The sequence below is a fragment of the Girardinichthys multiradiatus genome, chromosome 11, assembly GCF_021462225.1.
Source record: "Girardinichthys multiradiatus isolate DD_20200921_A chromosome 11, DD_fGirMul_XY1, whole genome shotgun sequence".
In the NCBI taxonomy this organism is placed as follows: domain Eukaryota; kingdom Metazoa; phylum Chordata; class Actinopteri; order Cyprinodontiformes; family Goodeidae; genus Girardinichthys; species Girardinichthys multiradiatus.
The window spans coordinates 30626551-30642245 of NC_061804.1; the positions used below are offsets into that span (position 1 = coordinate 30626551).

Here is a 15695-nt window from a genome sequence, read left to right on the forward strand (position 1 = left end):
AATTTAACATTCATATATTTTAGATTCATTGCACACTAACTGAAATATTTCAGGTCTTTTATAGTCTTAATACGGAGGATTTTGGCATACAGCTCATGAGAACCCAAAATTTCTATCTCACAAAATTAGCATATCATTAAAAGGGTCTCTAAACGAGCTATGAACCTAATCATCTGAATCAACGAGTTAACTCTAAACACCTGCAAAAGATTCCTGAGGCCTTTAAAACTCCCAGCCTGGTTCATCACTGAAAACCCCAATCATGGGTAAGACTGCCGACCTGACTGCTGTCCAGAAGGCCACAATTGACACCCTCAAGCAAGAGGGTAAGACACAGAAATAAATTTCTGAACGAATAGGCTGTTCCCAGAGTGCTGTATCAAGGCACCTCAGTGGGAAGTCTGTGGGAAGGAAAAAGTGTGGCAGAAAACGCTGCACAACGAGAAGAGGTGACCGGACCCTGAGGAAGATTGTGGAGACGGGCCGATTCCAGACCTTAGGGGACCTGCGGAAGCAGTGGACTGAGTCTGGAGTAGAAACATCCAGAGCCACCGTGCACAGGCGTGTGCAGGAAATGGGCTACAGGTGCCACATTCCCCAGGTCAAGCCACTTTTGAACCAGAAACAGCGGCAGAAGCGCCTGACCTGGGCTACAGAGAAGCAGCACTGGACTGTTGCTCAGTGGTCCAAAGTACTTTTTTCGGATGAAAGCAAATTCTGCATGTCATTCGGAAATCAAGGTGCCAGAGTCTGGAGGAAGACTGGGGAGAAGGAAATGCCTAAATGCCAGAGGTCCAGTTTCAAGTACCCACAGTCAGTGATGGTCTGGGGTGCCGTGTCAGCTGCTGGTGTTGGTCCACTGTGTTTTATCAAGGGCAGGGTCAATGCAGCTAGCTATCAGGAGATTTTGGAGCACTTCATGCTTCCATCTGCTGAAAAGCTTTATGGAGATGACGATTTCATTTTTCAGCACGACCTGGCACCTGCTCACAGTGCCAAAACCACTGGTAAATGGTTTACTGACCATGGTATCACTGTGCTCAATTGGCCTGCCAACTCTCCTGACCTGAACCCCTTAGAGAATCTGTGGGATATTGTGAAGAGAACGTTGAGAGACTCAAGACCCAACACTCTGGACGAGGTAAAGGCCGCTATCGAAGCATCCTGGGCCTCCATAAGACCTCAGCAGTGCCACAGGCTGATTGCCTCCATGCCACGCCGCATTGAAGCAGTAATTTCTGCAAAAGGATTCCCGACCAAGTATTGAGTGCATAACTGTACATGATTATTTGAAGGTTGACGTTTATTGTATTAAAAACACTTTTCTTTTATTGGTCGGATTAAATATGCTAATTTTGTGAGATAAGAATTTTGGGTTTTCATGAGCTGTATGCCAAAATCATCCGTATTAAGACAATAAAAGACCTGAAATATTTCAGTTAGTGTGCAATGAATCTAAAATATATGAATGTTAAATTTTTATCATGACATTATGGAAAATAATGAACTTTATCACAATATGCTAATATTTTGAAAAGGACCTGTATGTATATTTACACTCACTGGTCCTAAGATGAAAATTCTGAATGCCCTTTACACAGTCTATGGGTGTCACCAAGTAGTCATATAGTTAATAGCTGAATTATTTAAGTAGGTCAGATGGAGCCGCTCTTCAGTATTCAGAGGTGCAGGTGGAGCATCTGTATAGTGTAACATGAGAACTGATTTTATTGTTGGGTCATTGCTGTGATGTTTGAGTAGCCCTTGCTTTGATTGTGTTGCATTTATGTGGATATATCCAGGTTATAAGTAGGAGTGAATTAATGAGAATGAGGATATAAGCCAGTTTTGGTGCCCTGTTTATTTCATTCATACAAATTACAATACACTGATTGTTAGGTACACATCATCTTTAATGTTTTCAAGCCTTGTCCATATGAAAATTCAGTCTTTCCAAATCTTTATTTGTTGTTGCTAAAAATGTCCCCACACGTTAGAATTTCTAAAACAAATGAAAAAAGTAGCTATGCCGGGCCTATATGTGGCAATGTAATGAGGTCACTAAAACACAAAAACAAATAAGGAGGGTGACTGTGTGTCATTGTTTTTAAATAATTGCCCACTGGTGAAATATAACACATTAAAAAACCTTACAGTGATATGACAATATGTATACGTTAGAAACTTTTCAAATACCATATTTGTAAAAAGAAAATGTATTTAAAAAAATATAAATATATTTTTGGGCCCCTAAAACCTCACTACCCCAAGGCCTTTCTAAAGTTTGGTATAGTATATATGGCATTTCAGAGTTGTGTTGCTCATGTGGCAGAATAATAGAATAGAATACATTAGAATACAATAGAATTGAGTGCGAAGCAGCTGGGATTAGAACCTCCAAATCTGGGATCATGGTCGTCAGTCAGAAAGGGTGGACTACTCTATCTGGGTAGAAGATAAGGTGCTCCCTCAAGTAGAGGAGTTTAAGCTTCTTGGGGTTTTGTTTATCATAGAAGAAGGAAGTATGAGATTGACAGATGGATTGGTGCGGCTTCGCAGTCTTGCACATTCTATACCTGTCTGTTGTCTGTCTGTTGTGGTAAAAAGGGAGCTTTGCTGTAAGGCATAAGTTCAGTCTACGTTCCTATCCTCACCAATGGTCACAAACTTTGGGTAGTGACTGAAAAATTAGATTACGGATACAGGCGGTTGAAATTAGTTTTCTCCACAGCTTAGCTGACCACTCCCTTAGAGAGGGGGTGAGACGTTCGGCTCTCCCAGAGAGACTTGGAGTAGACCTGCTGCTCCTCCACATCAAAAGGAGGCAGTTGAGGTGGTTTGGGCATCTGGTAAGGATGCCCCGTAGACGCGTCCCTAAGGAGGTGCTCCAGGCATGTCCAACTGGAAGGAGACCCAGAGGAAGACCCAGGACATACTTGAGAGATCATGTCTCTCAGCTTGCCTCAGAACACCTTCGGAATTCTCTTAAAAGAGCTAGAAGAGGTGGCTGTGGAAAGACATGTCTGGGCTTCCTCATTCAAGCTGCTGCCCCCGCAGCCCGACCCTGGAACAAGGTGAAGATAATGGATGGATGGATATATTGTCCCCTTGAATATACTTTATTGTCCCTAGTGGTAAGATTTAAGTGTTAAAGCAGTAAAGTGACAGGCAAAATGAAAGCATGCAGATACACATGAAGATTAGTAATAATGACAAAGAAAAGATTGACTGATTAGCAAGGTCAAATGTACACATGAATAGCTATACATTTATGAAAATAGCATATGCAGACTCTAAGAAATGTCTAATTGAGTACAATTATTTGAAAGTGTAAAAACTATGCTTAATATATTTGTGCAAAAAGTATGCCCAAATATAATATTTTGACATATCCAAATACCTTTAGCAGTCATGTTAGCTAAAGATAAAATTGTGTATTTTCTTAAAATTCAATGTCAGTGACAGTCACTCTGTTTAAAATCATTCAGCTATTTTATGCTACCGTGATTGCAATTTACCAATCGGTTTCTTTCATATAAAGGTATCTTAAAAAATAAAGACTAATTCAGTTTCCCGTAGACTCACTACTTGTGATTCACTGTCAGATAAAACAGTAGGTCAGGATGTAGCGATTCTTTTTTTTTAACAGATGTACAAAGTGATTGAAGACATAGGAATATTTTCTTAAAAATTTCTATTAAATTTAGTGGGGTGTTATCTTATGTTTTCCTATTACACAAAATGTTATATCTTCCTGACATTCTGCTCTTTATAGAAAAATTGTGAAAGATATGCTGATACTAACTAGTTTATCAGCCAATCACATGGCAGCAACTCATTGCATTTAGACATGTAGACATGGTCAAGACGATCTGCTGCAGTTCAAACCAAGCATTAGAATAGGGAAGAAAGGTGATTTAAGTGACTTTGAACGTGGCATGGTTGTTGGTGCCAGACGGGCTGGTCTGAGTATTTCAGAAACTGCTGATCTACTGGGATTTTCATGCACTACCATCTCTAGGGTTTACAGAGAATGGTCCGAAAAAGAGAAAATATTCAGTGAGTGGGAGTTCTGCGCAAATGCCTTGTTGATGCCAGAGGTCAGAGGAGAATGGCCAGACTGGTTTGAGCTAATAGAAAGGCAACAGTAACTCAAATAACCACACGTTACAACCAAGGCATGCAGAAGAGCATCTCTGAATGCACAACATGTCGAACCTTGAGGCAGATGAGCCACAGCAGCAGAAGACCACAACGGGTGTCACTCCTGTCAGCTATGGACAGGGAACTGAGGCTACAATTCGCACAGGCTCACCAAAATTGGACAATAGAAGATTGAAAAAACATTGCCTAGTCTGATGAGTCTTGATTTCTGCTGCGATATTCAGATGGTAGGGTCAGAATTTGGCATCAACAAAAGCATGGATCCATCCTGCCTTGTATCAATGGTTCAGGCTGGTGGTGGTGGTGTAATGGTGTGGGGAATATTTTCTTGGCACACTTTGGGCCCCTTAGTACCAATTTAGCATCGTGTCAACACGACAGCCTACCTGAGCATTGTTGCTGACCATGTCCATCCCTTTATGACCACAGTGTACCCATCTTTTGATGGTTACTTCCAGCAGGATAACTCGCCATGTCATAAAGCACAAATCATCTCAGACTGGTTTCTTGAACATGACAATGAGTTCACTGTATTCAAATGGCCCCCACAGTCACCAGATCTCAATCCAATAGAGCACCTTTGGGTTGTGGTGGAAACGGAGATTCACATCATGGATGTGCAGCCGACAAATCTGCAGCATCTGTGTGATGCTATCATTTCAATATGGACCAAACTCTCGGAGGAATGTTTCCAGTCCCTTGTTGAATCTATGCCACAAAGGATTAAGGCAGTTCTCAAGGCAAAAGGGGGTCCTACTAGCAAGGTGTACCTCATAAAGTGGCGGGTGAGTGTAAATTGCTAACTGTACTTTCAAAAGTGCACTACATTAACAACAGAAGAGTTTTTACAAGTTTCAGTAGCGTAAATGTATCAATTTTTAAGACTTTCTTTAAGAACATTATAATACATTCAACACCTGGATGAAATGAAATAAACAAAGTTAACTTACTGAATAGCTTAGTATCTTTGGTGAAACATAAATTTGTTAACTTCTCGATAATTTTTGGCTCTGCCATCTGAGTCTGTACATTACAACTTCGATTTATCTTGCATTAATACCTTTTACACAGTGACCCATATAGTAAGCTGCATAATGGTTACTGACAACAGGTTTTAGCCAACTGTTAATCTCTGTGTTTTCAAACCAAACCTCCTTAAATGTTCACTCTCCTGATGGAGCAGGTAGTGGATAAAATTTGATTTCAGTTCCGTAAATAAAAAACGGAAGTCTGTTTTACTAGCAGATTTCTTCAATTGGTTTGTAGGAAAGGTTCAATATTGGGTGCCAGGGTGCCCTGCATCATCATTACAGGCTTATGGTTATATCACATACAAACTACCAAATTCCTCAGCCAGAACTACAATACCCACAATGAACAGCAAATAAATAAACAAATAAGAAGTGAATTTGTAAGTAAACAAAAAAACATTTTCTGACCACTTGAGCACACTCCGAGCATTGAGATTTAAATGCTAGAGCATAGAGATTTCATTCCCCAGTTGATCTTAATATCAAAAACAAATTTAGCTAGATGGTGAAATCATGGAAAAGTCATGACATGACGCAGCAGAACACTGTCAATTACACATCATTGATCCCAGTATATACGTACTCTGCAGATTGGAAGCATGTGAAACAAGTGAAACATCCTTTAAAGATGTGACAGGACTTTATGTCCTACAACATCCCCATTAATTTCCTCATATTTAGACCTGCGTATACATGTTTTTCAAAACTACAGCATATGTGGCAAGATTGTGTGACAGCAACTTTAACACCTATATAGGACATGAACATACATTAATTTAACACTTTTTAAGGCATAAAACTGAAACGATGCAAATAAAGACTTTTCAGACATTTTAAGATGCTGCATAGCTCAGTCTCGCCTATTTAATTTCATTGCCAAGACTTTTGAATCAGCTAACTTTTTCATGTTAGAAAGAAAAGATGTGGGAACAACCAACACCGTGTAGAAACAGATGAGGATAGCCAGTACACTGCTGCTCTGCTCTGTTCAGAAGATCAAAATACCAATCACTCTGGCACTCATTGAATGAACCTTAAATTTAACCTGTATGTAGTGCAAGATTTCCTGAATTCATACTCATTTTAAGATTTTTGCAGTCTGTTGGCATTGGAAGTGAGGAAAAAATTTGACCACAGTAATAACATTTCTGATATGCAGCATGTGACATAGATGCTTTCTGATCTGCAGAAATTAATTTCTGGAGTTTTTTTTTTTTTTCGTGCGGCCAAGCATCTGCTCCCTCCTCCTACGTTTCCTAATTCTTATCTTCAGGCGGTTAGAGTGCACTCCATTTGAGTTGGCCTGTGTTTATTTCCCACTCCTCTTTTCAAGCATGCGACATCAAGGACTATGTATACATTTCATGCATGCCTGCCTGCCATATGTGTTTTTCTGCAATGTGTGCATTTGTTAGCAGTGGGCTTGAGTAGGGGGGTTGCGGAAAAGGTCACATCACAACCCAAATGTGTAAATCAATGTGATTACAGTGCCATTTAACTTTAATAGGCACTGATCATAATCAGTGAGCTCTATAATTCCCTTTAAATTGATTGCTTCACACAACATGAAAACTGCTTATCTTATATATGTGGTTGGTGCCAAGATTCATGATTTATCATGCACTGTAATCACATCTGATAAACAGTAACTGGTTTCTCTGTGTATAATGAGTCCGTTTGTATTTCAGGCATCAGTGGTCAGATTTCAATTAGCAGTGGTGTCAGTTTGCTGTATGTGATTCAGAAAAAAATTGCATTTTTTGATGGTTATTTTTTACAATGCTTTGCAAAAGCACTCATACCCCTTGAACATTTTCATAATGTCACATTACCAGAACAAACCCAAAAGCATTTTATTTGGATTTTATGTGATAGAGAACAAGTGGTTCATCTAAGGATTCGTAGTTTTCAAAATGTTTTACAAATAAAAAAAATTTATTGTGGTGTGTATTAGCATTCGGCCCCATTTTACTCTGATACCCCAAAACAAAATCCCTTTAGAAGTCACTCAATTAGTAAACAATCCACCTGTGTGAAATTGAATTTAGTTTTGATACAGCTGCTCTGTCAAGGCCTCAGAGGCTTGTTGGAGAACATTAGTGAGTCAAGTGTCAGGTCAGGGATGGAGCTGTACAAAGGGTTAGGTTTAGGTTATTAACAATTTCTCAAGCTTTGAACATCTCATAGAGCACTTTTCAGTCCATCATCCAAAAATAGAGTATGGCACAACTGCAAACCTACCAACATGTGGCTCTCTAGGAAGGGAGAGCATTAATCAGAAAAGCCAACCAGGTCCAGGTAACTGTGGAGGAGCTGCAGAAATCCAGGTCTTAAGGAAGAGAATCTGTTGAAATGTCAGCTATTAGTCATGGGTAACATAATAATGAGTAATATTGAATGAATTACACAAATGGACCAGTAGGTTCGGCTATTGGGGCACATTGGTGTGTTTTAAATGAGGAACAAGCTGGCTTTAGTGAAACTTAACACAGATTTGACAACCACTGTTGCATAGTACGACATACAATTAAAGAAAACAAAATTACAAAAATTCAAATACATAAAACTAACAGTCTTGGCCAAGTGTTAGTTCTCAGTTAGTGCATTGGGTCTAAACCCTTCTTCAAATTCAACTTTTATTCAAATCAAAATCTCAAACAACATTCACAGGAGAATACCCTACACAGCTGCTTATTATACACAATCCCAAACAAAAAACTTGTCCGAAGGATACAGTCCAGAAATTCCCGGGGTGTAAAAAATAAGAGTAGGAAAATGTCAATCAGTGGTCTTAAGCATAACCAGCTGTGTATGAAGGTGTGGGGGTTACAGTCCTATCACAAAGAAATATAATCTCAGGCCGTTTTCTCTGTCAAGTCCCCCTTTTCCATAGGCTGTTTGTTGGCCGGCTCCACTCCACTCAGGATGTCCATTTTTATGTCGTCTTTCACATAGAATTCCATTGAATAATATTGAAGTTTGAAGTTGTAATTTGACAAAATGTAAAAATACTAATATCTTGGCAAAACATTGTTACTTTAAATTGAAATGGGCAATCCAAAATGCCCTTTCTAATTCCATGTGCAATTTATTGTGTATGAATACTTTTGCAAACCACCATATAATTATCTTGCAATATTTAAAGGCACCATACAACTGTATCAGTATCAAAAGGTATCAGTTGCAAGATGGTATGTCTTCCGTCACTTTTTATCCTTGACTTTATTTGATTTGTCACATGGTTTTTTAATTTGCTTGCATCAATTATGTGTCTGAAGGGATACACCAAAGAGTTTTCTTCCCTACTTTATACGTCTTTGTTATTATGTGCAGCCAGACAGTGATTTTTTTTTTTTGGCACTCCAGAACAGACTTCGAGTCTGTAGCCCAGTTTAACCTCTAGCCACCTTCAGAAATCTGATCATGACTCATCTGGGGCCCGTGATGTACCTTGTCTCTCTTCTTGCGGGCACACATTTTGACGATCAATCCCTTTGTGTCCAGTCTAGCCTTGGCAATAAGCACTCCTCTCTGGGGATCCATGGTTAGTCATCTTCAGTGTGATATGAGGGGTAGTGCTTGTGTTGCAGGACTGAAGGCAGGTACTAGCATGCACACACAATCGCACACACACACAAACAAACTCAATTGACCACAGATGGAGGAATTTCGATGTGGCTGCTTGCCCAGCATGAGGTCTCCCTGTGTCTTCCTCTGTGCGGACTCACTGCCATATGGGCTATTGAGAAGGGTGAGATAAAATTGAATAAATGACATTTGCATGATAATGAGGTTCTTTGGTAATGCTGCCTGATTTTGCTGTCTTAGATCTCACAGATGATGTTTGTAGCGTTATATATTTGTACTGTTTGAACTCCCGTCAGGGGGGGTTTCCTACACTTTCATTGCTTGCCATATCAGCGCCAGAAAGGGTATGGTTGTTTTGGCCATTGCTGATTTAACACATAAACATCTTGTTCTTGTGTACAAAGCATGAACAAATAAAGGCTTAAATAAAGACATTGTATTGAATAGAGGGCAGAATATAGCCCTAATGGGCTTCGTTTGTCCCATGAATGCCAACTTGGGCCCCTGCCTGGGTGCCAGTTTGGAATGCTGATGCAAAGGTGTGGGTTTTCTTAAACAGAGGTCACTGTGCTTTGCCAGATTGTCTGCCTCTTTTATTTCAGCTTGAACCAGCACCGTGGCCTATTGCAGTGAGAAAAAAGACAGGGCATGGGACTAGTAGATTTTTGGATTCTCTTGTAGAAAATGCTCCTAAAAAGCAGTCCTTTTTGTAAAACTGTTGGGTGATATGCTTATGATCCCATGGCCATTTCCTCATTGTGTCTTTCTTAACTTAGCTGTTTCTGTTTACCATGACTCAATTGTTTGTAGTTTTATTTCACACCAAATAGGTCATTGGAAAAACCTAACTGGAGCGCAAATAAATTCTCTATCCCACATTAAGCTCCAACACTATAGACTCTGGTAAACTATAGCCATTTTAGCAAATTACTTTATGGGACGATGGAGCTGAATCCAGTTGTGCTGATGATGTGTCAACATGTCATAGTTTTGAATGTGTCTACATCTCCCTTCGCCCAATTTGAAATCGAAAATGTGCTTTCGCTTGTCTGATCGCCAACAATGAGATTGGAGGCGCCCCTCCTAAAGTTGGACCACACACGTTACATTATTTGTGAAATGAAAGCAGACAGACCAGAACCTTTGAAAGGAGGTTTTGTGGCATGTTATCACATTTCAGGCCATTAGCTACAGCACTGCATAGAGTTGGCTTATTGTCTTTCTGATTTAACAAAATTATCGTGTGGCAAGAAGTGTAGCCACATGTTGAAATTGAAATGGAACAAGAGCAGGAGTACCATTATCTCAATAAATCCCCCTTTGCATTTAATTTCATACTAGATTCTTTTATACATTGAAGTGATTTCTCCACAGTTTCATCACTGTGTCCAGCTGACTTGAAGACTCGAGTAACATAACTGATAAAAGGATCCTTTTGTCTTAAAATGTATTAGGGTCATACACACAGTCATAATGTCAGTCAGTATTTTTACCACTATTAACACTTTGAGCATTCATTTATGATGCCTTGCAGAGATAATTATACCCCTGAATCTTTTTCACATGTTGTCACATTACAACCATCAACTTTAATGTGTTTAATTAAAAATTGTGTAGTTTAAGGAAAAGTATACTTGGTTTTTCAAAATTGTTTTACAGTGTTGGAGCATTAATCATAGAAAAATACCGGAGGGCCATTAATTCTGGAGGAGTTGCAGAGACTCACTGTTTAGGTGAGAGAGCCTGTTAACTTGTGCACTCAACAAAGCTGTCATTAATGTAACAGTAGCAAGAAGAAAACTATTGTTAAAGGAAAGCCATAAGAAGTCCTGTTTGCAGTTTGCCATAAGTCATGCAGGGGACACAGAAAACATGTAGAAGAAGATGCCTTGGTCAGAAGAGACATAAAAAATAACCTACATGCAAAGCTAACTGCACATAACCCTGAACACACAGTTCCCATGGTAATACAGTTTCCCCTAGGAATCCAGTCTTGTAGGGTGAAGGACAACTGAGATTTATGTGTTTCTTTTAATAATAGCAATTTAACAATTGATTGCTTTAATTAGTTTAATATAACAATCCACAGGAAACCCAGCAATAATTAAAAGATTTTAAAAATGTCAGTTTAACAAACATCTATAAAGTCTGCAGCATATATGGACACACATGCTGACATATATCAATTTATCTGATGGGAGATTGTCTCTCAAATCAAGTAGGAATGAGTTGACTTCACCGAAACACGATATTTATGCTGTCATGGTGGCTGTAGTTTCCCTGTGTTACGAGCAGAGATAGCCAGGAACTAGCTTGCAATAAGCATGCGCATTTTGATGCCTGGTTGGTGCGGAGCTGTAGGAGTAGTACATCGATCGGAAAACGCGGACCAGCATAACATCGGTGTGGTATACTGGTGGGAGTGTGTTTACTTGTGCATGCATGTGTTTTGGGGTAGAACTCTGCTGTGAGAGAGCAAACAATTGTAGAGGTATGTCTATGCAGATCCAGAAATTACTTAGTGTGGTGAAGATAACATAAATAACTAGATTATTTTGTTTAGTTCATAAAATGACAATGTCCAAGCCTGATGTATATAGGAAAGGTAAATGTTAATGATTTCTGTTGTGAGCTATGTTATTTAGAACATAAATTTGATACAATTAATTAATTGACCATCTAGGGGACGTAGGGGGTCAATGAAGGGGTCACTCCTCCAGTATAAAGAAAGGGGAAACAATATCATATGTGATGATGGCATCATCATTCTGTTTGGATGCTTTTCTTCAGCAGTGACAGGAAATGTGGTGAGATTTGATATGAAGGAAGAAAAAAATCCTGTTGAAAGCTACTAAAGACAGCGGGGGGGGGGTTACCTTCCAGCAGGATGATAACCTTAAATGTACAAGTTGAGCTACAATGGAATGGTTTAGATCAAAGAATAGTTATGTGTTAGAATGACCCACAGCATGCATGACAGTCAAAATCTAGGGCAAAAGCTTGGAAATATCCCAAAAGACTTGAAGCTGAAATAGCAGTGATGTGGTTCTACAAAGTATCGATTCAGTGGTGACTATATACAAATACATGGCACAATTTTCCGATATTTATTTTGAAAAGAATTTTGAAATTCATGTGTGATTTTGCTTTTGCTTCATAATTATACATAATACTTCGGGTCGGTCTATCATATAGAACAGTACTGTGACAAATTATGAAAAGGTTCATCGGGTATGAACACTTTTGCAAGGCACTGGCTGTATATTCCTGGACATAAACATTTCCTAGTAATGCATTTCCTGTTTTGGTCATTTCTACTCATCTTCAGCTACTACTTATGCCTCATGGAAGTATACATGACACGGATGAAAACCCAGATAAATGTTCAGAATTACTGGGGGAAAAAAAGAAAAGTGCATGCATATAAGCTCACATTAGTTCCTATAAATAGTGCTTTTAGCACCAAGCGGACACTGAACATGTTTGGTTTTAGCACTAAGCCTGTAAAATGAATGAGTGAGCCAGTGTGCCTAAGCTTTAAATGTGCTCATGTATTACTCTAACAAAAGTGGATGGCTCTGTGTGCTTTAAAAATTGGATAGTATGCTGTCTACATTTGCCATGCAATGAGTCTTGGGCGTACGATGCTGAAGCAGCAGGTTCGGAGGTGGTAATGTGTGTATAAATTTGGGCTTGAAAGGACACATTTCTTAAGACACATGAAGGGAAAGAAATTTTACTAGCCTGGTGCCTCTCATTTCCATAGGAGGGGCTAATTTTAGCTGACTTTGTATGGCCAGGTCCAGGGGATCTTAAGTCAAATCTTGAAGGATAATTATGGAGGCAGAAATAGAAAGTGGAGGTAGAGCTCTGTTGCTCTCACTGGGTCTTATCCAGTCTCACTCCAGATGTGATTCGTGGAGCAGGTATAGAACACTGTGCATCAGGGAGGGAATGCTGGCTGGGGGCCAGTTCCACTTCAACCCTCGTTGGTAGGCCAACTCAAGCCAGCTTCAGAGTAAAACCCGGAGGGTCGTCCTTCCATCATAGTCTGAGTCACTGAGCCTCCCTCTAACTAGTGATATGCCCTTCACTGATGGATGGCACTTGAGGGACTGGAATTGTATGGTATGGGTCTGACATGCATTTCCTTATTTCTAGTGAGTCTCGCAGGCATGGAACCACTCTGGCTTTAAGACTTTCTCGCAGATATTTCAGACTTCCTCACAGTCTAAGAACTTCACAATCTGGATGAGGACTTGGTGTAGTAAAACTGTGTTCTGTACAACAATATGAAAGTGGCAGTGCATTTTTTTTTACCCTGCCCTTTTATTCTTGTGTGATTCATGCAGTCCATAATCTGCATGCTTTCAGCTAAATAAAAAAAATACTTCAGTTAGTCTTGCTTTACTTTCTAAACACAAATGTTAGTGTTATGCATTTTAGCTGGCGAGCATAACATTTTACTTTCTTGTTGCAAAGAAAGAAAAGCATGTTTTACTTTACCTTGACTGAGTTTTTAATCAATGACACACTTTCAGTTATTACTTTGCCAATTCTGGAATTTATGACTTTTATAACCATAAATGTTATTCTCTGTGAGTTACTTACAATGGATCCTTGTTCCCAACGTAAAGGTTCAGTAACTCTGACAGAATATTGCATGATGGTGTAAATTAGTTTAACATGCATCTCTCTGAAATCTTCAATCTAATCAGGCAGCAGATGGGATTTCTGCACAAAGTATCTAATGTCTAAATGCCCATCACCGTGCAAAATATTCTTAATGATAAGAAGTTTTTTTTTTTTTTTCTTTTTCTCTTCATTGTATGTTTTCCTTTTAGTCACTCCTTTTCAGATGGCTGCATCATGTTCCATGCCCCAACATGTGTCACTTATCTTGATGTGCTGTCTACTGAAACATTCTCTCACCTGAAGATAGATACACATCATACATATATCCACCATAGGCACTGCAATAACAGATGGTGAGAGGGAGCATTGAGAAAAAAAATATGCTGTTGTTGTGCCTTTTTTCTTCTCTATTGTGTTGTTTCTGCATGCTTGGGCATTATGTTCATGAAAATATCAAGTGATGAAAAACAGTGAGATCCATGTTTTATGTTTTGTGGGAATTTTTAATTACATTCATAATGTGAATGTAAAGCAAGGTGTTTTTTTATAATACTTTATGGTGTTGCTCTGGATTTCCCTGTTTAATTATTGCACCATTGTCCTATCTTCAATAGTCTGTGGTAAAGGTTTAAATGCACAGCATTAGGAAAACATTTTCACTGCCCTAAATTTTCAAAATGTAGAATAATGCACTGAACAATTAACATATAGTATTAGGGTCAAAATTCATGATAAACCTGGTTCCTGAAGCATTTTGTTAAATAATGAAATTGCTTATAATCTTCTAGGAGCTACCATTAAAGGACTATATAAACGTTATAGGTGTAATGTCTTCTCTGGGTCAAACTTTTCCAATTTCATCACGACACACTGCTCAGGGAGATTCTAGTAGATGGTGGTATGGACTAAATGTGTGATTTATACCCTGGTAGATCTGCACAACATATCGAATGGTAATAGTCAATCAGTCAATTAGTGTGTGCAATATCACAATGGCAAAGGACTGGTTTGGTAGTCTGGAATATTTTATATGCAACATATGTTAACTCTGCTTGCTTATAATGTATTTGGCTATTTTTAATTTAAAAATTCCACACTCAAATTTTACATTTATATTTTAAGAATTCTCATGCGACTTTTTGGTGATATTTAATGGATAAATACAAAAGTTCTTGTCATCCTGCTGCAGATTTCCCTAGAGGTAAGCCACACACTGTAAGGAGATGGGTGGGTAATGGATGGACAGACAGATGAACAGAAGATAAGATGACAAGTTCTACTGTAACCAGCAGATTCAAATGAACATGCGATTCCAAGGATGCGTCTTGTGTTGTTTGTACATAATGAGGCATTTTGGTTTTTCTCACTCCACCTTACAACTTACCATATTCATACTGAATGAATAAGGAATAAATTAAGGCAGTGTAGTCAAACTGTAACATTTAAGTCACTGCGTGGTAACCAAACAGATATCCAAAATGATTCAGACCCTAATAATCATCCTCTTGCTTGAGCTATTTTGCAGATGCATGTATTAAATTTTAGTTTAATTATCCAAAAAGTAGCACCTCTTCATCCCATTTATGATATTGTAATAAAGCATTCATATTGTGCTATTAATGCTCCTAGAGTACAGATTAAAGCTTTGAAGTCCAAGTCTTGACTTTATTTGGCTAGAGTATCCCTTCCTATCACCTACTGTTGCTTAAAATTGGTGGAAATGTATTTTTATTATGGTTATTGTGCCAGATGTCTGATGTTTTAAACACTATCAAAGAACATAGATCTTGACTATACTTTACCAAGTGCTGGCAGCTGAACGCAACACATCACTAAGGCAGACCACGGGAGGGAGGAATCATGCTGGTCTTAAAAGCCACCTTGATGACCACCCCCCACTGCCTTCTGTGTTTTGTGGTTTCTTTAAATCTATATTTAAAGACTAAAATGTACAGTTCTCCTTTAAAAAATATTAATATTCAGTAATATTATTTAGCCTCATGTGCCATTTGCTCACTAATCAAAGCCCTAACAGAAAAGCCATTGCCTGGCATCGAGCCATAGCGAGAGGAGCCATGTGTGGAGATTGCTGTCGTTCTTTACCTGTACCACAAAAGGCAATTTTTATATTCCATCCCAGAATAAATTTGAATTGTCCTGCTTCTAACCGATGGCTATATTGTTCAGAGCATTCTGGGAGCAGAGCTTTCCATCCGACTGCCTATAGTGTGTTGACTTTACGCAAGAATTGTCAGTCATGCAGCAACTCTCTGTATG

General features: G+C 38.9%; 1 protein-coding gene across 2 annotated transcripts in view; it reads left to right on the forward strand.

The window, feature by feature from the left end:
* pcdh1a (protocadherin 1a) overlaps positions 1-15695 on the forward strand; it is a 199366-nt gene that overhangs the window by 162982 nt on the left and 20689 nt on the right. Inside the window, exon 5 of one of the 2 annotated variants that reach the window (XM_047379502.1) lies at positions 14608-14619. The exons of the other annotated variant lie outside the window; for it this stretch is intronic. Within the exon in view, the coding sequence (XP_047235458.1) occupies positions 14608-14619 (12 nt within the window). The remainder of the gene's footprint in view (positions 1-14607; positions 14620-15695) is intronic. 2 annotated transcript variants of the gene reach the window in all.